The 21,381-nt window shown below is 41.8% G+C and overlaps 1 protein-coding gene across 6 annotated transcripts in view; it reads left to right on the forward strand.

Moving 5' to 3' along the window:
• Window positions 1-21,381, forward strand: part of rapgef6 (Rap guanine nucleotide exchange factor (GEF) 6) — a 136,185-nt gene that overhangs the window by 65,785 nt on the left and 49,019 nt on the right. The window contains exon 1 of one of the 6 annotated variants that reach the window (XM_080867148.1): window positions 2,318-2,473. The exons of the other annotated variants lie outside the window; for them this stretch is intronic. Within the exon in view, the coding sequence (XP_080723274.1) occupies window positions 2,420-2,473 (54 nt within the window). The 5' untranslated portion in view covers window positions 2,318-2,419. Of the gene's footprint in view, window positions 1-2,317; window positions 2,474-21,381 lie in introns of those variants that run through there. 6 annotated transcript variants of the gene reach the window in all.

A 21,381-nucleotide genomic window follows, 5' to 3' on the forward strand; every position in this document is an offset into this window, starting at 1 on the left:
TGTGCATCAGAACCGCTACAGTATACAGGCTGATATATGATATATGGTGTGGAAAAACACAGATAAACACACATCTTAGAGAAACAAATGTTGCATGTGAAAGTATTGACATCTTTGATCCTGCAGAACATGCGGTTTAAAACAATTTAAAAAAGTGTCTTTATAGGATAGTTTAAAAGGTACAAAAAATAAATAAATTGGAGTAAAAAGAAGGAGTTTGTATTTTGAGTTTGTATGGATCTTTATTTTTCAAAAATTGAACTTATTTAAATTTTCTGACTATTAAAAATTATGCTCTGGGCACTTGAACTTGTTGCAGCTTCCTTAGGAGATGCATGTAAATATGAAAAGAAAACTAGATTATGAGATTTTTAACTGTGTCCTTCATTAAAATAGAAAAAGAAACTCAATGCAAACATTTCAGAATCCAGAGAAAACGAGGATTTTGTACCCCTGAGGTGTTGAGTCACAACTATTGAAATATGAAAGGAAAAAAAACCCAAAATAAACAAAGCACTGTTTCATGACGTGGGTTTTCAATTTGTTTTTCTAAAGTTTCCACCTCATTTGCTGTCATTAAAAGCATTGTTATTCTAATTAGGAGCTGATTTGGGGGGGAAAAAAGGCTTCCAGTTGTTGAGGTTGCATGTATTGTACGCCTTTTGATTAGAACCTGAAAAAATACTTGTGTCATTCCAACTTTCTTGGGTGGTATCCCACATCTGATGCATAGTAGAATAAACCCCACTCAGGATTATTTGTGGTTCCTGTCAGAACCAGGTCTGCTTCAAATTGTTTACAGCTGCGGTTCTGCTCAGTCTAATGCCTTTATTACCTCAGTATATTTGGCCAGCAGTGTACTGTATTAGAGTGAGTTATCTGTGATTAATGTGTATTTCCTTGTACTCAAATTCTTTCTACTGTGTCACAAATCTTCTAGATGCGGGGGCTTTTTAAAGGAGGTAAAAGAAAAAACCCCCCAACTATTATCGCCTTGTGCTATTGTGTCACATGTTCACATTCGGCAAAATACAGCCAGTGCCTGTCTGTTGTATCTGATAGGGACTCTGATTTATACCCACCCCCCTCTTTTTTTGTGTAATTTATGCGGCATGCTCACAAAGGGGAGGGGGTTGCCTCAATACACTCAGCTTTATGTTACCAGCAGATCAATAAAGATGCTCCCTCGCTTTCCTCTCTATCTGCCTTTCCCGTTCTCCCTCTCTGTCCATCTCTCTCTCTCTCTCTTTCTCATCCACATGTGCTCAGCAGCCAATACATCTAATGCAGTTTCCCTCTGCTATCTTCATCCCTGCCACCTCCCATCCCATCCCTTTCTCTCCTTTCCCCCGTCTCTCTCCCTCCCTCGCTGCACAGGTGATGTCATTCTTTTCCAGCTGGATTCTCCTCCCTTCTCCCTCCCTCCCCTCGCGCTCGCTCTCTCCTCCGTTCCCCATTAGCGGCTGGCTCTCCAAAGCGCAGCATCTATCCACAGTAGCTTCTTTTCCACGGGTGGGAGGGGGATGAGGAATGCCGGTTTGAGGTGTGAGCGCTAACCCAGGAGGAGAGCTTAAAGCTGGGGTACAAGGAGCAGGATCACTGGCCCCATGCCATGGAGCTGCACTGCTGGGCACACACTTACACCGCTGGAGCTTTATAGGCAGGAAAGAGTTGCAAGGGGCAGAGAGAGGAGTTTGACAGGCAGTGAATGAAGATCAGAGAGAGCTGCAGGCATCGGTCCTGGCTTTTGGGAGGTGAAGGGGGCATTGTTTGGATGACTTGAAGCCTGGCAAGAGGCTCCTTCCCAGGGGGCTGCAGATGCACAAACAAGCCCCCCTCCCCTTTTTTTTCCCCCACATTTTTTTTTCTTAAATTCAACGCTGGCTCATCTACTGAGGAGGGAAATCTGAGCTTCTTAAAGAAGTAAAAGAAATCTTGAAGAGTTGACTTAATGAGTTTTTGCTCTGGACTTTTGACAGACAAACCTGCTAAACTTGCATATTGAACTGGACGGCTTTATCTTTGGCCATGCAACTTCCTTCTCCTTTGGATTCAGTTTTGTGTATTCAGCAGAATTTTTTTCTTCTTCATTGAGGTTTATCAGCGTCTCTGTTGCAGTCTCTTGACAGAGAGAGAGAGGGAGGGAGAAAGCGTGACATATGAATGGATCTGCGTTGACTTTAAGTCTCTTTCTGTAGTGATATCTGACAGTCATCCAGTGAGGCTTCCGTTTTTTTGTTGGTTTTTTTTACGGCCAAATCAAGGAAGGGTTTTTTGTTTTTTGTTTTTTTAAATAAACCACAGCAGCAAAGAGCGTGGTGTCAGCCTTTGCCCTTCTTTTACTTATTCATTTTTTTTTCTTCATCTCTTGGTGAACGAGGGGAAACTTCCCCTCGCTGGCACCCTCCCTCCTGTGGAAATGGCTTTCCTGGTCCGTTGCTATGCCAACTGCTTGCAGCCGTGGTCCTCCAAAGTAAGCGATGTCGTAATCCCTTTTTTGGCCAGTGCCTCTGGCTTAGGATGCTGCCGCCTCTGTGTGTGCATGTGCGTGTTTGTGTGTGTGTGTGTGTGTTACTGAGCGAAAGATTGGGTGTGGATGAGAGAAACTGAGCTCGATTCATATGCATATGCATTTTATCTGTTTAGAGACGCTTGCATGCTGTGCCATGTGGCTGTAATTTGAATTTTAACCAGTGTTCTGCACTGAAAATGACTGATAGCCACAACTGCTGGCACCATGCCAAAGCTTTTTCAAGGAGGAATTTAAAAGCTAATAATATGCACAGAATAAAGCTAAAGAAATGTGTCAGTAGTTCAAAAAATAAGACGACTTTGTGTCTATGTGGGGATATGCCTCCTTTTGCTTGGACAGTGTTCAGTCAGCCAGGAGAATGAACCTGATATTAATCTACATTTGATGCTTTGATCTGTTGGAGGCATTTTTTCTGGCTTTGCACCAAATATTGAATTGTTCTCAGCAGCTGCAACAACAAGAGCAAACGGATCAGAGGGGCTTCCAAAATATGTTGCTGTAAATTATGTGTTTTGATACCGCTTTTTTTTTTTTTTTTTTTTTTTTTTTTAACTTTGGCTTATATCATAATTGCAGGTGTTGGTGTAAAGGTGTTGAGCCAGACTGCACTATTTAAAACATGAAAGCGCACATGCACTATTTGTAAAACCTTGAACTGTTTGTCTTTATGGCGAAAAACTCTCCGTGTAAAGTTACAAGCAGTCGAGTCCTTGGTTTGTGCAAAATGACATTTATTGGTGCTTTTCTTTCAGTCGGTGCATACCTGTTAGCCATCTGATCTGGTATGTCTGGTCTGTATGTTGCCTCCCTGATGTCGGCACTGAGCTGGTAATGATGTCGCTATTTGTATAGTTAACAATTACATGTCCTAGTTTGAAGTTCTTAAGATAATTGGCTGGAGGTTGTTCCTGGTGAACTTCTTGGTGAGGAGAGTTGCTACAGTGCAGTGAAGTACCAATTCTGTTCTATTGTTTGTTTCTCTCTTCTCTTTCTCTATTTGAATAATAGAAAAAAAGAACCTAGAGGGTTATCTGATGTCTCTGTTCACAGCAGAATGACTGTACCTTCTACCTTATATGTCTGTCTCTTTGGGAGCAAGAGTCTAGGTGCTGAAAGCCTCAGCTTCATTGTGTGTGTGTGCGTGCGTGTGTGTGTGTGTGTGTGTGTGTGTGTGTGTGTGTAGATGCTTTCAGTTGGATGAGTAATAATTAGGTCCCTGGAGATGTAAGGGGATAAAGCGAGAAGATGTTAAGTCTAAGAGAACACATTAAATCTGAACCACACATAGTACAGAACAAACTCTTAAATACCTTGTTACCCTTCTTTATTGCCTTTCCTTCCTTGTGTGTTCCAAATTTTACACGGAGTGCTTGCTGATTACAAGGTATAATGTATCTTCTGCTGAACATAAACCTAAAATCTAATTCTGGAGGGTTTTCTTTTCCTTTTTTGCTCCTTTCACATTATGATAGCTCAACCCCCGCAGCCATGTAAACACTACTTAATGGCAGCATTGTATTCACTTTCAAATTTCCCATAGTTTTCCTTGCATTAGGTTGTATTTTATGAGAACTGAAGGAATGGGATTTTTCAGGCTAATGTCAGTTATCCTGCCAAGTCTGTTTCTGATCAGTCAAATATAGTCATTAAACTTTAGTCACAATTAATGAATCAGTAGTAAATATAACAAATTCATGACGCTTAAGGGGATTTTTTTTTTTGTTTTGGTTTGTTTACTCATTTAAACCACTGATTGGGTTTTTGCTTTAATCAAATATTAGTTAATTAGCATTTTAGGGATTCATTATCATTGTTTTTGCAGCAGCTTAGCTTGTTTATCTGGATGTTATTACTGTTCCTTCTACCGGCTGCACACGCAGAGCTAATTTATCCTCCATCTACAGCTGTTGAGGTTTCATCCAGCGTGGCCCGTTTGAAGTCCGTACTTAATTGGTCGGCGTCTGTGATGAGCCCACCTTTTGCAAAGGTTAATTAAATTTCCCTCGTTCCTCTTATTACTACTGCTCTTTCTGAAGGTGCAGTTGCAGTGCACAGACACGGCCGTGTGGGGTTTAAAGGAAACAGAAGCAAATCGAAAGTGTTAGCGTGGACTCCAGTTGGGTTTTTTTTTCCCTCCTTATGACAGTGTAATTTCATCCATCGTGAGATCTCAGGGAGGAAGGGATGAGGAAAGGGGCAGGGCGTGATTTGAAGATAAAGAACACAGCCAGAAAAGAAAGAAAGAAGGCAAGAAAGAGAGAGAGCGATAGGAGAATAACTCAATGAGTATAAGAAAGTACTTTTAGTCCACGAGAGGGTTTCACAATTTTAGAATTGACGTCCTTCTCAGAAAGGCAGCCAATTATTTTCTCTAGAAGTGAGCCTCCTTTTGAAAGGTTTTGGCTTTATTGAACAGGCTGGGATTGGCGATTTCCTTCCTTGCTGTGATCTCGGATTCATCTCGAATGATTCACCGGCCTCTACAGCACCAGTGCAGTCCATGCAGCTTCGCAGTGAATTATGGCGAGTCCCTATTTTAATTTGCCTAAACACAATTAATAGCCCCGATAGCTGAATAAGCTGGGCTGCCACTGAAGATCTAAGAGTCCAAAAACATAGCGTAGGTTATTTAATTCAAACAAATCACTGAGGTTTACTTAGCTGCCAGCTGGCTTTTACAGTCTCCAGCTTGGATTACTACAGACTTGGAGAGGAACCCCTGTGAATGACCTACAATGGAAACTAAGCAGCTTATTTTGCCATGTTAGGTGTCTTTTTTTCAGTATTATTCCAAAAAGCAGCTCTTACCATGCTCACTTACTCCAGCTTCTAACATCAGAGGGTTAGTTATTGAAATATTGACTGAGTGGCTGGAAATTTGGCATCAGATGACAGGCAGCCAAATGTAGGCCAGTGGAGCTGTTCTTTGGGTTTCTCTTCTGAGGGATCAAGGCCTAGATTTATTTACTTACTCCAATAAACACCCTGAACATTAAGCTTGAGGTCTTTTTTTGAGGAGGGGGGCATAGTCACCTTTAGAAGGCAGTTAGTTGTATGCTTTATAAGGGGCTTTCAAAGTCTTACTTGGATTTTATAGTTTTATTGTACAGTGTTTCTGGATGAACTGTCCCTTTAAATCACATCCTGCTCATCCCAGCGGAACACAACCTCAGTCTACATCCTCCCGATGCTGGAAGACTTGTCAAAATGTTCTGCTGCTGAACTCTCTGAACCTCCCTGCTGCTTACATGAGTTCTCTGTTGGGCTGTCTCAGCTTCCTCTGTTTTTTGTTGTTGTTGTTTTTTGTCACTTGCGTTTTCTCTCACTGTATCTTTAAATCTCATTTCTGTTAGCGAGAGGACTTCCTGATGTCTTCCTCTTGCCCCTTTCATTTCTTTCTCAGGGACTCCATCCTCTTCTGCCTGTCCACCTCTTCTTCTCCCTCTACCTGCATCTATTATTAACACGTCAATAACGGGGCCCATGTGTTGTTGTCATCCTGATGCTGCCGCTGCCACTTCTGTTGCTACCCTGCTGGGTTTTATCCTCACTCACGTGCACCTCAGTGTCTTATAAATCACACCAACTCTTCTAAAACCAACCTCTGCTCTCTGTTTCTGCACCAAATCCCACCCTTTACTTATTAACCTTCCAAGGTCTCGTATGTTCTTTCGACTCCTTTTTGCCGTCGCTCAAAATCAGATTCACTCATGTTTCCTCCAACTTGTAGTGCTGTTTTACCCATCTGGATCACTGTGGTGTGAAGAAAAAAAATATATATATATATATATATTTTTTTATTTTTTTATTTATTTATTCGTTTACTTGTACTAGATGAGATAAGTTTTCTTATTGAAACAGGAAATGTCACGCATTGCTGATAAGAGGATTCGTACTCAAAACAAGCACATAACTTAGGTTGAAAGTAATTTCCTCCTCAGCTGCAGATTTCTCTGGCATAGGCCACCAAGTCCAGACTCGTGGCTGACCCAGACTGCTGCATTTGCTTCACTCAGCAATCAATGGATCTTGCCGAACATTGACATAATCAGCTTGTATGGACCCATGCTGGGTCGAATAGTATTGGGGCTTTAGAGGCATTGGTAGGGGAGAGCCAGCGTGGGATGATGGATTTAGTGCCAGAGCATTCAGACCCAGGCGAGGCAGGTCAGGGAGATGGACAGGTAGGGAGACGAAGCATCTGGCATACTTTATTTGCAGCAATAACAGGAAAACTGCACTAACTTGTTATCACGCAAGATGGGACTGATCAAGTGAATGGCTGGTTTAGTAAAATTTAACAGGGTCCAAATTAGATTTGAAAGACCTTAAACTGATGTAAATAGACCTTTCAAAATACTTTGCATGTTGTGTAAGATTTATATGATATATGTTTTAGCTACAGTTACTGATCTGCCGTCACCATCAGATCAGACTGGATAGATGGCTATATTAAACTGCTGAAACTCTATTGAGTGGAATGCGGAGATTAATTATTCGTCAGTGCAGTCTATTGACCCTTTGCTTAGTGCTGTGGCTTCATGCCCAGACATCCGTGCAAGGCTGATTAGGAACTGAGCACCTTCAACATTTTTTTCTTTTTCTTTTTTTTCCCCTCCAAGGGCCAAAAATATGGCACGAATTCTTAACAAACAGCAGTGCAGTGGTTAGCACAGTCCCCAAAAACAAAAAGCTCCTGCTCTTCCCTGTTCCCACCTTCGCCCTGTGTGGCTTCTCTCTGGGTTTGGTTTCTACCTACAGCCCAGTGACATGCTTGTTGGATACATTTGTGATTTAAAATGAGTGTGAATGTTGTTCGTCACACTGTTAGCCATGTGATAGACTCATGGCTGGACTCCAGCACTCCTACCACCATGTATGAACGTGAACTTGGAAAATCAGTTTAACACTACTTTTAGTGTCATATTCGAAATAAAAATGCTTTGCAGAGACGAGTTTCTAAACACTTCCCATAATGACTTGACTTTAATGACTTTTGACCAAAATTTCAGCATAAATAAATATTTGATTTTTAGTATGTCCTACAGCCCACATGTTGAAGTCAGAATGGCTGTCGATGATAAAAAGCTCTTTGTACTGCGGTCCTCTGCATCATGAGATCAGCAGATGAAATATTAAGCATTAGATAGATGAGCCATGGCTCCCTTGGTACACGAATATGTTGACAAAACCATTTTTATGCTCTCAGAGCATGACCTTTGCCAGGTGAGGTAATGCCATTGCCTCTTCACATTGGCCCTGACAGATTTTCCTTGACCTCCGCCCCGCAGACAGGCTAATAGACGAACTGACAGAATTCACACAGGCAGTCAAGGTAATGTGGCCTTTAAGCTCAATAGATGGGGAGGAGGGGCATCCAGAGAGAGAGCCAGAGAGACGATGGGACAAAGGCAGAGGGAGAGGGAGAATTGGAGTTAGAGACAACAATAGAGAGAGAGAGCTTTTAGCATACCAGGGGAGGTCTAGAATATCATATGCACAGGAAGTAGGGGTGATAAAGATCAATATGGATTGCATTAAGCCAAGCCATGCCCTACTCACCTCCCATAAGCCATAAATTACTCTTCAGTCCTTTGTAAACAAAAACACGCATTGCTTCTTTCTCATTTCCATAAGCGTGTCTCATAGAAATCTTGAAGATTTCTTAAAACTAGAAAAGCAGCGGTTGCAGACTTGTGAGCATGCTGTACAGTGTTATTAAGTCATCATGCTGTTGAATCATTCTCCATGTGAAAAATGAAGGTTTCAGGTTGCATTTGGATCTCTTGGCTTTTTTGAGATTAGATAAAAATGACATATTTTATTACTCAGTTGGTCAGAATGGTCACTCAGGTTGAGCCGTATGTGGACTCTGTGGTTATTTAGATAGACTTCACACTTGCATTCAGTCTGCTTCTGTTTCTCTGCAAAGAATAGATGTTTTTGTGGGTAATGTGGCATTCCCATCGACACCAGTGTCACTGCAAGAGTTCAAATGGACTCTTATCTCTGCATTGATGTACACTGCGAGGACTCGTAGGCAGTTGGATGTGTCAGTCATGGGCCTTGTTCACTGCCATTTAAGCTGTGAAGCTGGTGTATCTGAGGACCAGCTCCGACTTGTTCCAATGGAACATTAAAGGACTTTGTACCTCTCAGGTACAAACTGACACTCTAAGCATGCTCGTTGAGTTTGACATCTTTTTTGCTTTTCACTCAGAAACAACTGACTGATTGCTCGCGTGCACTTATATGCTATTTTAAAGCCGGATTTGGTTGGTAGGTTGTTCTTGTCGGGTTTTCACAATTTACTGATTTGCTTTTAACCACACTGTCGCTGCTGTTTACCTTTTTGCAATGCAGGATATGGTTATGATGACACACCACAGTGTGATGTTAAAGTTGAAGCTGTTGTGAAGCAGCTCAAAGGAAAAGCACTTGCTTTCTTAGTAGTTTACCACACTTTTCTTTTTCATGTAATAGTAAGCGGGGCGGGGGAGCGCTCTGGGATTGAGTGTTTTAGTAGTTAGTGGCATAAAAGGGCCTGTGTTGTATCCTGAATGGTGTAATTATTGTCCATTAGCTTTGATAGGCTGAAATTTTAGAGTGAAAAGCCCACTCAGGCCCTGTTTGCATTCACTGGCCGAAGCTGGTCAACATTACAGCATTAAAAGGAGTGAAAGTGAGACACTTTGTGCATAAAATACACACACACAGACACACGCGCATACACTTATCACGTGTCCTCATCTACAGCCATGCATGTGACCTATGAACTTAGCAGATTTGCACTCTTGTATGCATTTTAACACCCGCAAATGCACAGAACAGTAACCACACACATACAAGAGATATGCAAAAACATTCATTTTATATATACCGACTCCACCTGTATATATAAAGAAGTACAACTGCCAGACTACACACCCTCAGCACACACACAAGACACACTCTAGTGCTGATATTTCAGCCACTCATGGCCCCCACCCACTCAATTTCACTTGCTCCCATTATTTCACTGCTATTGATCCACATCCCCCTCGTCCGCCTGCCGATCCAGAGAGCCTTTACTGGATAATTTTCAAGGGCATTTATAAATGCAACACGGGGTAAATGGGTGATTGCCATGTGGCTGGTTTTTATATGCTGTTGGTTGTTTTGTGAATTTGTGAGAGGGGAGAGTGCAGGGAAGCATTTAGAAATGGGAACCCCGAATGGGTGGAAAAAAATATGATGAGGCCGATCGTGGAAGATTTTCTCCTCCTTTGTGCATTTCTAATTTGTAGGAGTTAAATTGTTTAAAACTAAAGTAACACTTGACTTGACATTTCATTTCTTTTGACTTCAGTTGAATTTTTAAGGTCTTTCTTTTTTTTTTCTCCCCACCCTCTGCTTTCAGGCATTGTTACAGCCACCTTGCACATCAATATTTTGGCACTGAATATTTAAACAAATGTAAAAACCCTTTTCTGAAATACAAATCCACATCTGTAGCCTGCGTTGTGGCAGGAGAATGGAGTCAAATGATTTTAGATTTATATAAAAATGGGAATAACTTTTTCAGACGTTAAGAGCAGGTCGTTTGCATGTACTTGCTTTACTGTTAAGCATTGTTTTTGTGAGGTAGAATAAATTTCCTGCGGTACTAAAACTGCAGTTAGTTCTGTTTGTTTGGCTGAGGTGTGTGCGAGCCAACAGAGTGGAACGGGATCCAACATTAACAAAAACACCAAAAGAGAACCACGGGTGGAGCTGCCCCCTTAAAGTGGCCTCTGGGTCAACCTGTAGGGGTGCCAGGGCCGTGCTGTATGTGTGTGTTTGTGTGTGTGTGAAGCTCTGTGGATTTGGCTGCTGGGCAGGAAGCATCTGTTAATTCAGGAGGGCCAGTATGGTATATTTTTGTGCGCGTGTATGTTTAAGTGCACATGTGTTTGTATCAGTATTAAAGCCCAGTGTTTTGCCTTCCCTCCTGTATCCGGCAGACCTGGCCATGGCCCACCTTCCTCAGGGGCTCAGACAGACTTGTAGCTTCCTGTGACACACATAACTTTGTGCGCATGCACACACACACACACACACACAGATACGCGTGCTTAAACGAAACCAAAGAGAGTTAGTGTTTCACCCTGAAAGCCTTTGTTGACCAACAGATAGGGAAAATAATCCCTCATAGCATCCATTTGAGAGATATGAGTTGCATATACTGTACAAAGCCTGCAGAATGCATACAAACTTAAGTAGTAGCACCAGTGAAAATGCTTCTCGACAGTAAATATTGGTGCCATTTTACTCATTTACACCAAATGTACAGATTAAATGTATTCAGTTTTGTAACTGTTATTTTGGTACAGGTATTTGAACTATAGCAGAAAGAAAGGAATATAATGAAAAACGGCAAAGAAAAGGCTTTAAATAACTCTCTCTCCAAGGTGGGAAAAGTCAGATAATCCAGTGATACCTGGGAGATCTAGGCTTTACCAAAATAATTTCATCCTGGTCGCCTAATCAGGGAAAAACGGTAATCCACACAGCTTCTGATTCCTCATGCGCCCTCCACCCAGGTATCGGAGCAGGTGGAGGAGGGAGGTAGATGGGTTGCGCTGGGCTGAGTTGTCCTTTCAGGAGCAACCAGCTCTTGGACAGCGACTGGCGTCTGCTACCTGCTGCCACACATACGCACATGCTCATGCAACACACACACGGCATGCTAGATGCCAGCTGGAAGGAATTTCCACTAAAGCCTGGTTGTAATACTTCCAGTCCGCCAGAGAAAGTGACTGCGGGGATGCCGACCCATGCTAATTATCTCCTTCACTGTGTAAGCCACCAGACTGAGTGTCTAGTAAAAATTGTGTAGGATGACTTGGCATGTAGAGCCATCTCATTCCAAGAAAATCCAGACTGCTGAGGTTCACGCTAATCAAGGGAGGAAGGCTGATAAGTAATTTGTTATTATCACTCCTAATAGCTCATATTATCCCCTAAAAGTCACGAATATCGCAAAAGAAACTAGCGCTTAGGCTTTGGAGTGGTGCTCAGGATTTCGGAGCCAAGGATTTGGGATTTACTTGCATCTTAGAAAACAATGACTCCATTCCCCCTGGTGATTTTTAGATTTGTCATTATTGTGTGGACTTATTTGAAAGCCTTTGAACAGCACACCCTCTGCCAAGGCCTTTTTTCCCCCTCCTTTGCAGCTTTAATGAAGGTGGTCAGCTTTCGCCTTGGCAGAGGAATTCCAAGGCAAGATTTTATTTGAATTTTAAGGTGGTTCTGCCACCTTAATAGTCACGCACACTCACAAAGCCCTCTGACACGCATGCACAAAACCTACTTTCTATTGTTCAGAGGTTAATCTCTTTGCTTTGGCAATACAGTAATGTGTTCAGGATTTTCGACTCTGAGGATGATTTATCTAATAAATGAGGACATTACACGCGTGAAAACTTTCTACCTTGTTTATCTTTCCTTTCTCTTGTCATCATGCTCTCTATGTCTCTTTCTTTCGTGGGACTACAGGGGCAAAAGTCACAGGCCTTTGGCAGTGCTGGTGCCATTCAGCTTCCCGTCTGTCACAATGCTGGCAGCACACGCTGTGGAAACTGCCAGCTAATGGCTGTTTATCCACCGCAGAAACTTGCCAGCCAATGTCTGCCCAAGCTAAGAACTTGCCAACCAATGATTGTTGAACCTTGTACCTCGCAAACTATGCCTGCCAAATCACAGGATGCAGTTTCTTTTTGCTCAACTGAGAATTGATGGATTTCAGAGAGTTTTGGATGGATGGAGAATTCCCAGCTCAATTTCAGGGAGAAAAAAAAAAGTCCTTCATGTTGTCCCACTTTCAGTTTCCAGCGATTAGTGCCCAGTTTCTCTTTCCAGAACATTTTTAGCATACGTTTCTGACAGAAAATGAAGAATGTTTTTTGCATCCGTAGGATCATGCAGCTTGAGATACCACCGCATAAATGATATATGATTATATAGGGAAAACATTATCCCTCCTCTTTCCCTAAGCAGCATATTGTGTCTAATCCCATTAAGTTTAAGATGATGCATGTTGGCTTCAAAACTACTATCCCTTTTTATTCTCCCTGGGATGATTAGTTTATCTTTTTCCAGGAGTTTAATGTTAAATTGTGGTGCGGCGGGAATAATATGGTCGGGCAGCAACACACACTTTCAATCTGGGCATTAATTTCAGGGGTTATCTTGCCATAAGTAAGAGCTTTTAGAAAGTAAAGCTGAATGGAGATAACAGAGCCAGGCAGGACGGTGTGTTTGTGTGTGAGCGAGAGGGAATCCATCCATTCACATGCAGTCGTCTCTGCTCGGCAGTATTTGAGTCCTCATCTCCTCATCTGGTCCATAACTACACACACACACACACATTCTCTTTCTCTCTATGTTACATGCTTTTCTTTGCAGTTGTCACCTCTAATTTCAACTTCAATTCATTAAATCTCCCCTTGCTCCAGCTGGTGCAGACACTGTCTCACACATATGTGTACACACACACACACACATAGCCAGAGATATGGAAGTCTGCACTGAGGTAGAATATTGGAGACTTTTTATCTTCATCAGTTCCCACACTTTGACTTCATCCTCATTCTACCCCACACTGTCACTCTTATCTTATACTCTCTGCCTCACACTCTGCTACCTTTGCTCTATCTCTCGCTTTCACAAAGGCACATGTACACACTCATTTCAGTTTCAATCATATTCTGCACTCTGCCTTTCTCACTCTCACTTGCACTTCTTTCTTTTGACTCTGTCTCCCTTTGTCTCTGTCGCTCACATTCAGTTAAGGTTCCTCTATTTTCTCCATGTCTCCGTCTGTCTTCCTGCACTGTGTCTTAATCCAGTCGTCTGTGGGCTTGCCAGTAATGGAGTAGTGCTGAGCCCATTCGGTAATCTTAGTTGTCCTAAATGAAGCCTATAGGTGCGTGCAGTTTCCGTATCGTAAACTCTGTCTGAGTGTACATAAATAAATGCATAAATATATGTGCGTGTATTTTTCTCTTTCCATCTGTCTGTCCACCGGTTACAGCTTTAGAGCTAACATTGGCCTCAATTGATCAAAGCTTTCTCCAGCACTACAGGGCGAAATCCGCAGCTTCAAAATTTATGTGTGTACTTGTGTGTCTGTGTCCCTGTCCAGACATCAGAGGCTATGTTCTCACCTAGCTAGTCTGATGAGGCTACTCGCAGCCTTTTTACTCGTCCTTGCTCCCTTTGAAGCTGATTTGAATGTGGGTTTTTGAACCAGCAGAGGGGGAAAAAAGGCAAGAATGGAGAGAGTCTTCAAAAACTTGGCAGCAAATGGGTTCAGGCCAGAAAAGAAGGTGTGAGAAACTACGGCAAGGGAGACTAGACAGCGGCGCTTGTAATGAGGGTGTAAACCACAAGACGAAGATGCGAGCCGGTGGTGATAAACGGCGAAAAAGAAGCGGAGAAAGCAGAAAAGCGGTGGAAATCTGATTCGGGGTTTGCGTTGAATGTTACATCAAAGAAATTATAAGCTGTTTGTGCTGCGTGGCAGCAGCATTGTTTCTCGGTGCGGAGATGCACTGCTGTCGTCTCTGATGTGGTTTCTGGTTTAACAGCCTGCTCTGAGACCAAAGTCTGCACGGTTATAGCTGTTATCTGTCAAAGACATACTGTCACCAAGGCTCCCCGTTTTAAAGGATTGTGCACTAAATAGTAAGGAGGAAGAGTTATGAAGGTTCCTACAGCTTCTGTTCAACAAGATATTGCTAAACTCGTCTTGAATTACTTTGGTGAACTTATATGATTTTTGCACTTGTGATGCAGCTTGAGAGCACCTCCACATATAAACACCTATGAGTTTATCTCTGAGCGTATAAGTCTCATCAAATCATTTTTAGGTGATTAAAGTAGAAGTTTTGAGCCGGCATAGGTTTATATACATTATGTATGTCAAGCTTGGCTCTACACCTCGGGTCATGTCAAGGCTGTTTGCCACTGCTGACACCTACAGGCCAACCATGTTAAGTGTCAGATACCCCATTGGTGACCTCACTATGCGTCGCCATGCTTTATTTAGTCAGCTCCGAGGTTATGAGTAGTGTATAGTTGGCACTTTGAGATCTGCATGGTGGTAGACATGAGCTGGCAGCCCGGCTGCCTGGATGATTAATGGCACTTGAGTCTTGACTTCGGTCAGGCTCAACCCTCTCCGTCTATATTAAGAACCATCATGGCCTGTTTTTGTTGTATATTTTTGGATGTTACAGCAGTGAGTTATAAACTTTTACGTGTGGTTTTGGCTGGTTTATTCAGGTATTATTAATAACGAGGACAGTGATAAACGTTAGGCATTAAATGGTGCTTGTGTCGCTGTATTTGCAAAGGCAGTTTGGGCAACTCTTTGCCTCTCTCTTTGAGTTTAGTGAGACATGAATATACTGATTGCTCCTGCCTCATTTCTTTTCTGCAGCCTAGATTATGCATACGACTTGGCTAAAATCAGGATTTGCCATTGATCTTTAGCAAAAAGCTGTCTTTCTGTTTTCTCATTGCAAACACATCACATGTCATTAAATATTCATCGAGCTTTGTTCGTGTCATTGTTATTTGGACCCACTTTAATTGTCACCCTTATCAAGATTCATGAGCCTCATCACACTTTCTTTAATTGCTTACTCGTTCTCTACATTGTTCATCTCAGTGTAATGTTCTCATATATTCACCACTGCTTCTCTGCCTCATTCTGTGGTGCATTTCTTTTGATCTTTGCTCTGTTTCTTTCTGTTGTTGTTGTTGAGGTATCTGATTGTGTGTAGGAGTCTCTGATTATCAGTGGTTTAGTGAAGTTTCAGGAGTCTTCTGCCATTCAATTGTCATACACAGTGTGTATGCGCATATAGGTTTATTAGAGCAAAACATAAGCAGCATCTTCTCTGGCACTTTTATGATATTTCAAATCAACCAGTGCACTATGCTAAATAGCCCATGTCACTCGGTGATGTCTTCAGGATTTCCAAAAACCATCGAGACCCCAACATATCTCTCAAACTCAACCTAGCAAAGATAATTCCAGCACTAAAATGCTTTTTAAGAAAGCCAGTCTCTGGTCTCTGCTGGCAAATGGCTAGTCTGAGCTTTATAGCCCACTTTACCACTGAGGTAATAGGTGGAACATAGCAGTCATGCTCACAACCAGTTAATCTCATTCTTAAAACTGGATGCAATAAGTAAGGGGGGGGGGTCTCTAGAAGATGGGAAAGAAGAAACCATCATAATATATTCTGAATGCTTTATTCTGCTTTCGGGGACTTAAGTGGGTCTCCAGAAAGACAAATGTAGTTATAAAGAAGGCTTAAGATGCAGAGGTATAATTTCAATGTTGATAATGTATTTTTAATAATAATAATACATTTATTTATAGGCGCCTTTCAGACCCTCAAGGTCACCTTACAGTAGCATGTAAACAATACCATAAAAAACATAAGAAAAATGTATATATAGCAAACATGGTAGATAAAATTTAGACATAAACAGTCATAAAAGTATAAAAGCAAATATAAAAAATTGAGCAAGGTAAAAATGGCCTAAGACAGATCAGGTGTATGCAATTCTAAACAAATGGGTTTTGAGTAGTGATTTAAAAGTGGTGAGACAGTGTGTGGTCCGTAGAGCAAGTGGAAGTGCATCCAAAGTCTCGGGGCAGAACAACTAAAGGCTCTGAGTCCCATGGTAGTCAGGCGAGCAGGTGGAACTGACAGAAGGGAAGCTGAAGAAGAGCGGAGTGTACGAAGGGGTGAGTATGTACAGTGGGGCAAAAAAGTATTTAGTCAGCCACCGATTGTGCAAGTTCCCCCACTTAAAATGATGACAGAGGTCAGTAATTTGCACCAGAGGTACACTTCAACTGTGAGAGACAGAATGTGAAAAAAAAATCCATGAATCCACATGGTAGGATTTGTAAAGAATTTATTCGTAAATTAGGGTGGAAAATAAGTATTTGGTCACCTCAAACAAGGAAAATCTCTGGCTCTCACAGACCTGTAACGTCTTCTGTAAGAAGCTTTTCTGTCCCCCACTCGTTACCTGTATGAATGGCACCTGTTTGAACTCATCATCTGTATAAAAGACACCTGTCCACAGCCTCAAACAGTCAGACTACAAACTCCGCCATGGCCAAGACCAAAGAGCTTTCGAAGGACACCAGGGAAAGTATTGTAGACCTGCACCAGACTGGGAAGAGTGAATCTACAATAGGCAAGCAGCTTGGTGTGAAAAAATCAACTGTGGGAGCAATCATCAGAAAATGGAAGACATACAAGACCACTGATAATCTCCCTCGATCTGGGGCTCCACGCAAGATCTCATCCTGTGGGGTCAAAATGATCATGAGAACGGTGAGCAAAGATCCCAGAACCACACGGGGGGACCTGGTGAATGACCTGCAGAGAGCTGGGACCAAAGTAACAAAGGTCACCATCAGTAACACACTACAACGGCAGGGAATCAAATCCCGCAGTGCCAGACGTGTTCCGCTGCTGAAGCCAGTGCATGTCCAGGCCCGTCTGAAGTTTGCCAGAGAGCACATGGATGATACAGCAGAGGATTGGGAGAATGTCATGTGGTCAGATGAAACCAAAGTAGAACTTTTTGGTATAAACTCAACTCGTCGTGTTTGGAGGAAGAAGAATACTGAGTTGCATCCCAAGAACACCATACCTACTGTGAAGCATGGGGGTGGAAACATCATGCTATGGGGCTGTTTTTCTGCCAAGGGGACAGGACGACTGATCCGTGTTAAGGACAGAATGAATGGGGCCATGTATCGTGAGATTTTGAGCCAAAACCTCCTTCCATCAGTGAGAACTTTGAAGATGAAACGAGGCTGGGTCTTCCAACATGACAATGATCCAAAACACACCGCCCGGGCAACAAAGGAGTGGCTCCGTAAGAAGCATTTGAAAGTTCTGGAGTGGCCTAGCCAGTCTCCAGACCTCAACCCCATAGAAAATCTGTGGCGGGAGTTGAAAGTCCGTGTTGCTCGGCGACAGCCCCAAAACATCACTGCTCTCGAGAAGATCTGCATGGAGGAATGGGCCAAAATACCAGCTACTGTGTGTGCAAACCTGGTAAAGACCTATAGTAAACGTTTGACCTCTGTTATTGCCAACAAAGGTTATGTTACAAAGTATTGAGTTGTATTTTTGTTATTGACCAAATACTTATTTTCCACCCTGATTTATGAATAAATTCTTTACAAATCCTACCATGTGGATTCATGGATTTTTTTTTCACATTCTGTCTCTCACAGTTGAAGTGTACCTCTGGTGCAAATTACTGACCTCTGTCATCATTTTAGGTGGGGGAACTTCCACAATCGGTGGCTGACTAAATACTTTTTTGCCCCACTGTATGGAGAAGATCGGGTAGATATGGAGGAGCAAAGTTATGAAGCGCTTTGAAAGTGAGAAGCAGGATCTTGAAATTGACACGGAGGTGAATTGGGAGCCAATGGAGCTGTTTAAGAACAGGTGTTATATGTTCAGTGGATCTAGTTCTGGGAATAATACGAGCAGCTGTATTTTGAACCAACTGCAGTTTATGGAGGGATTTATGAGGTAAACCATAGAGAAGAGAATTACAGTAATCCAGACGAGATGTGACAAGAGCACTGACAAGTATGGCGGTACTGTGTGGTGTGAGTGAGGGACGAAGATGGTTAATATTACGGAGATGAAAGTAGGAAGACCGAGTGATATTATTTACGTGCTAGGACAGAGTGCTATCGAGAATGACACCAAGACTCTTAACCTGAGGGGAGGGTGTGACAACAGAGTTATCAATGGATAACTAATTATTTCTCCCTTTTGGAGGAAATGCCCTTATTTAGGTGGTTAGATTGCAATGAGCTATGATTTTATGTAACCACTGGCTTTTATTCAGATGCAGTCTAGTTATATTAGTTTCTACCCACAAAGTCTTTATTGTGGCTTACTGGATGATTTTATGAGAAGTAAAACAACAACACTGTACATCTACTGAAAGTTTTAAATGGAGATTTTGAACATAAAACAATAATGTTGGAACGTCATCATGAGTATAACTCATGCACGAATGAATTGGTCAACTCGGGTAAATTATCTTGGCTTGTGGGTCATCTGCAACATGCTAGTGATCTGGGAGCTCCAAATGAATTCCCACCATCTTTGGCCATCTTACTTAGACTACGTCTGCGTTACACCCATTATTTCTCTCAAGTTAATCTGGCTCTATAAATAATTGCTGCTGTGAAAGCTCGGCTTGTTTGGTAATGTATAGAGTCTGCTCGAGCCTCCTGTGATTGTGCCCGCTCGTTGACATGATAGAATTGTACAGCTGAAGGAACCTTTCACATTTATATTTAATCTCCCAACTCTCATCCTTAATGCATGAGGAGAATGGGAGACCCCGACACCCCACCCCCCTACTTCGTGGTTTGGCCTGTTGGGAGAGGAAAGGAGGGGGATTAGAGCAGGATTAAGTCTGTGTGAATGGGAGCCACAATTATTCACTTCCACCATCAGTCAACTTTCACCCCTCTAACCGTTTAGTCTCTCTGCGAAACCCACAAAGACACGTGTTCGTGTTTTTGTACGTTCTAAAACACATCAGAGTTTAAACTTTTTATTGAGAATTTAATCTTTTTGCCTGTAAAAGATTAAATTTTACCTGCAGATTAAGTTGTGTGTTATCAGATAATGATTGAATCATCCGTCTTTCTTTGCATCCTTGATATAGAGAGTCAGTAGGTTATAGTCTGGGCATCCTTCAGCTGTGGGACACCAGCCAGTGTGTGAGGGCTTCTGTAGCAGCCAGCACTTTTCCTTGTACTGGACGTTGATTACAATTGCAGATAACATTTTTGAAAGCTAATAAAAAGCCAGATCATTGCCAAACAACAGCCTATGGTTTTGAGATTACATTTCGGCTAATGTATTTCCCTCCTTTGGTCGTATGCAGCCAAAGGTTGCTCAAATGCGATTTGTCATTAGTTCTTGTGCTACAAGACAGGAACTGGAGAATTTGCAGTACTAAAAATTGACCTCCTTGTTGACAGGTTCTTCATGTTCAAGTACTGAATTGGTTTATAGAGATTAGTCGATCATTCTGGTGCATTAGTGTGGTGACATTTAGCTTCAGCTACTCTAATAGCTACTGTAGTAACTTGCAGTTCTGTGCCAAAGATGCCAAAGATTCTGTGCTGATGTTCTTTAAGTGAGCACTGCTGAAAGTTACAGGGTCTTTTTGTGGTTGAAAGGGTAGCGTCATCGAGAGGGAAATGTACAAAATTATTGCAGATTTCCACGACAAACCCCTTAAACTCCAACTTAATTTGAATTATAGCAGGATTAAACCATGGTGACCGGTAACTTTTTGCAGCATATGCAGTATGCCATATTAAAGCATTCTTGGGAAAAAATGCAACATTTTTGATGAACTGAAGACAGTTGAGGCCAAAATGATTAAAGTAGCCAACATTTCCTCTCAAGCTGTGAAACTGTGCAGTTCAGAAAGACAGGTATTGATTCTGATTTGATGTTTCTTAATTAAAAGTCACAGCCAAGTCTTGTGTTTTCTCAAGTTTCTGCTGTCACAACTTACTCTATCAATTTGTTGTTGGACCCCTTTGAACTTAACCAGCTAATCGATCGCGATCAACATTTTTCCTCGTTAATATCCTCTTAGGGTGTGTTTGTGAGTCTCGATCGGTGAGCAGTTTGATACATTAGTTTCTACCTCTGTGTGAAATCTGTTGAATGAATGAGGGTGGGAGTTTCATCATCACTGCCTGATAACTGCTCCATCACGCAGAAATCAATAAGTATTTATCTGTAATGAAATTAGCAGTCGCTCTCTGTCCTCCCTCTCACTTTTTCTCTTCCTTCTTATTCACAAAGAAGCACAACAAACAGCAAAGAGTGTTGCTCAACAATAAGATTGGCGAATTCTCCTGTTTATGGATGATTGTGTGGAATTTAGTCAATAGCATCAAAACAGACTTAATACATGGAATACATGTTGTCTACTGGTCAATATGCTTATATAGCTGTACTTAATAGTAAATGGATTTCACTTAAATGCTCCTTTAGTCACGACTTAAACCTCAGGCCTGACTCACTATGTGCATGTGAATGATACAAAAGCACACTTTGTAATTAGAATCCTGCTATTTAAGTGTCACTAATAGGACTATTAACGCTCTGCGACAAATTTATTAGGGTTCTGTAGTTTTAGACAGTACTTTAGCCGAGTGCTGTCAGATTCTTTTTAAGTGTATGTAAGGGAGACTGAATCTGTAGGGCAAAGCTAACAGGGTTAAACAAAAGTGAATGGATTAATACTGGTCCTAATTGGGCTGATTTCCTCTCATGGCCAGGTTTTAGTCCAAGAATTCATGCATAAATAATAAATAATTTCCTAAATGGCTTTTGCTTCACTACCATCTGTAGCTCTAGTTTTTGAGGATGAGCTCTTTCTTATTCCAGGTTCAGGGGAAAAGGTGGCTGTGCACAGGCTGGCACACTGTGTGGAGTGGAATGCAGAATAATAAGCGCACTTGAAACTAATTTGCCTGTAAAAATGCAGTAAAGAACTGGCAGGTAGATTTGTCTGCAAGACACTTTGATTTTACAATGTACCTACTGTTTTCTGCGAGAAGAGTTTCTCAATTTAAAAAAACCAAAACAGTGTAGTGGTCTAGTGAAACATGTAAGTGATTGATTTTTAAGTTCACAATATAGCAAACATATTTCACAAAATTGCATTTTAAAAAGCATCCAGATAAAACATGAAATGTCAGAATAGAAAAAATAGTT

Source organism: Rhamphochromis sp. 'chilingali' (genome assembly GCF_963969265.1).
Source record: "Rhamphochromis sp. 'chilingali' genome assembly, chromosome: 19".
In the NCBI taxonomy this organism is placed as follows: domain Eukaryota; kingdom Metazoa; phylum Chordata; class Actinopteri; order Cichliformes; family Cichlidae; genus Rhamphochromis; species Rhamphochromis sp. 'chilingali'.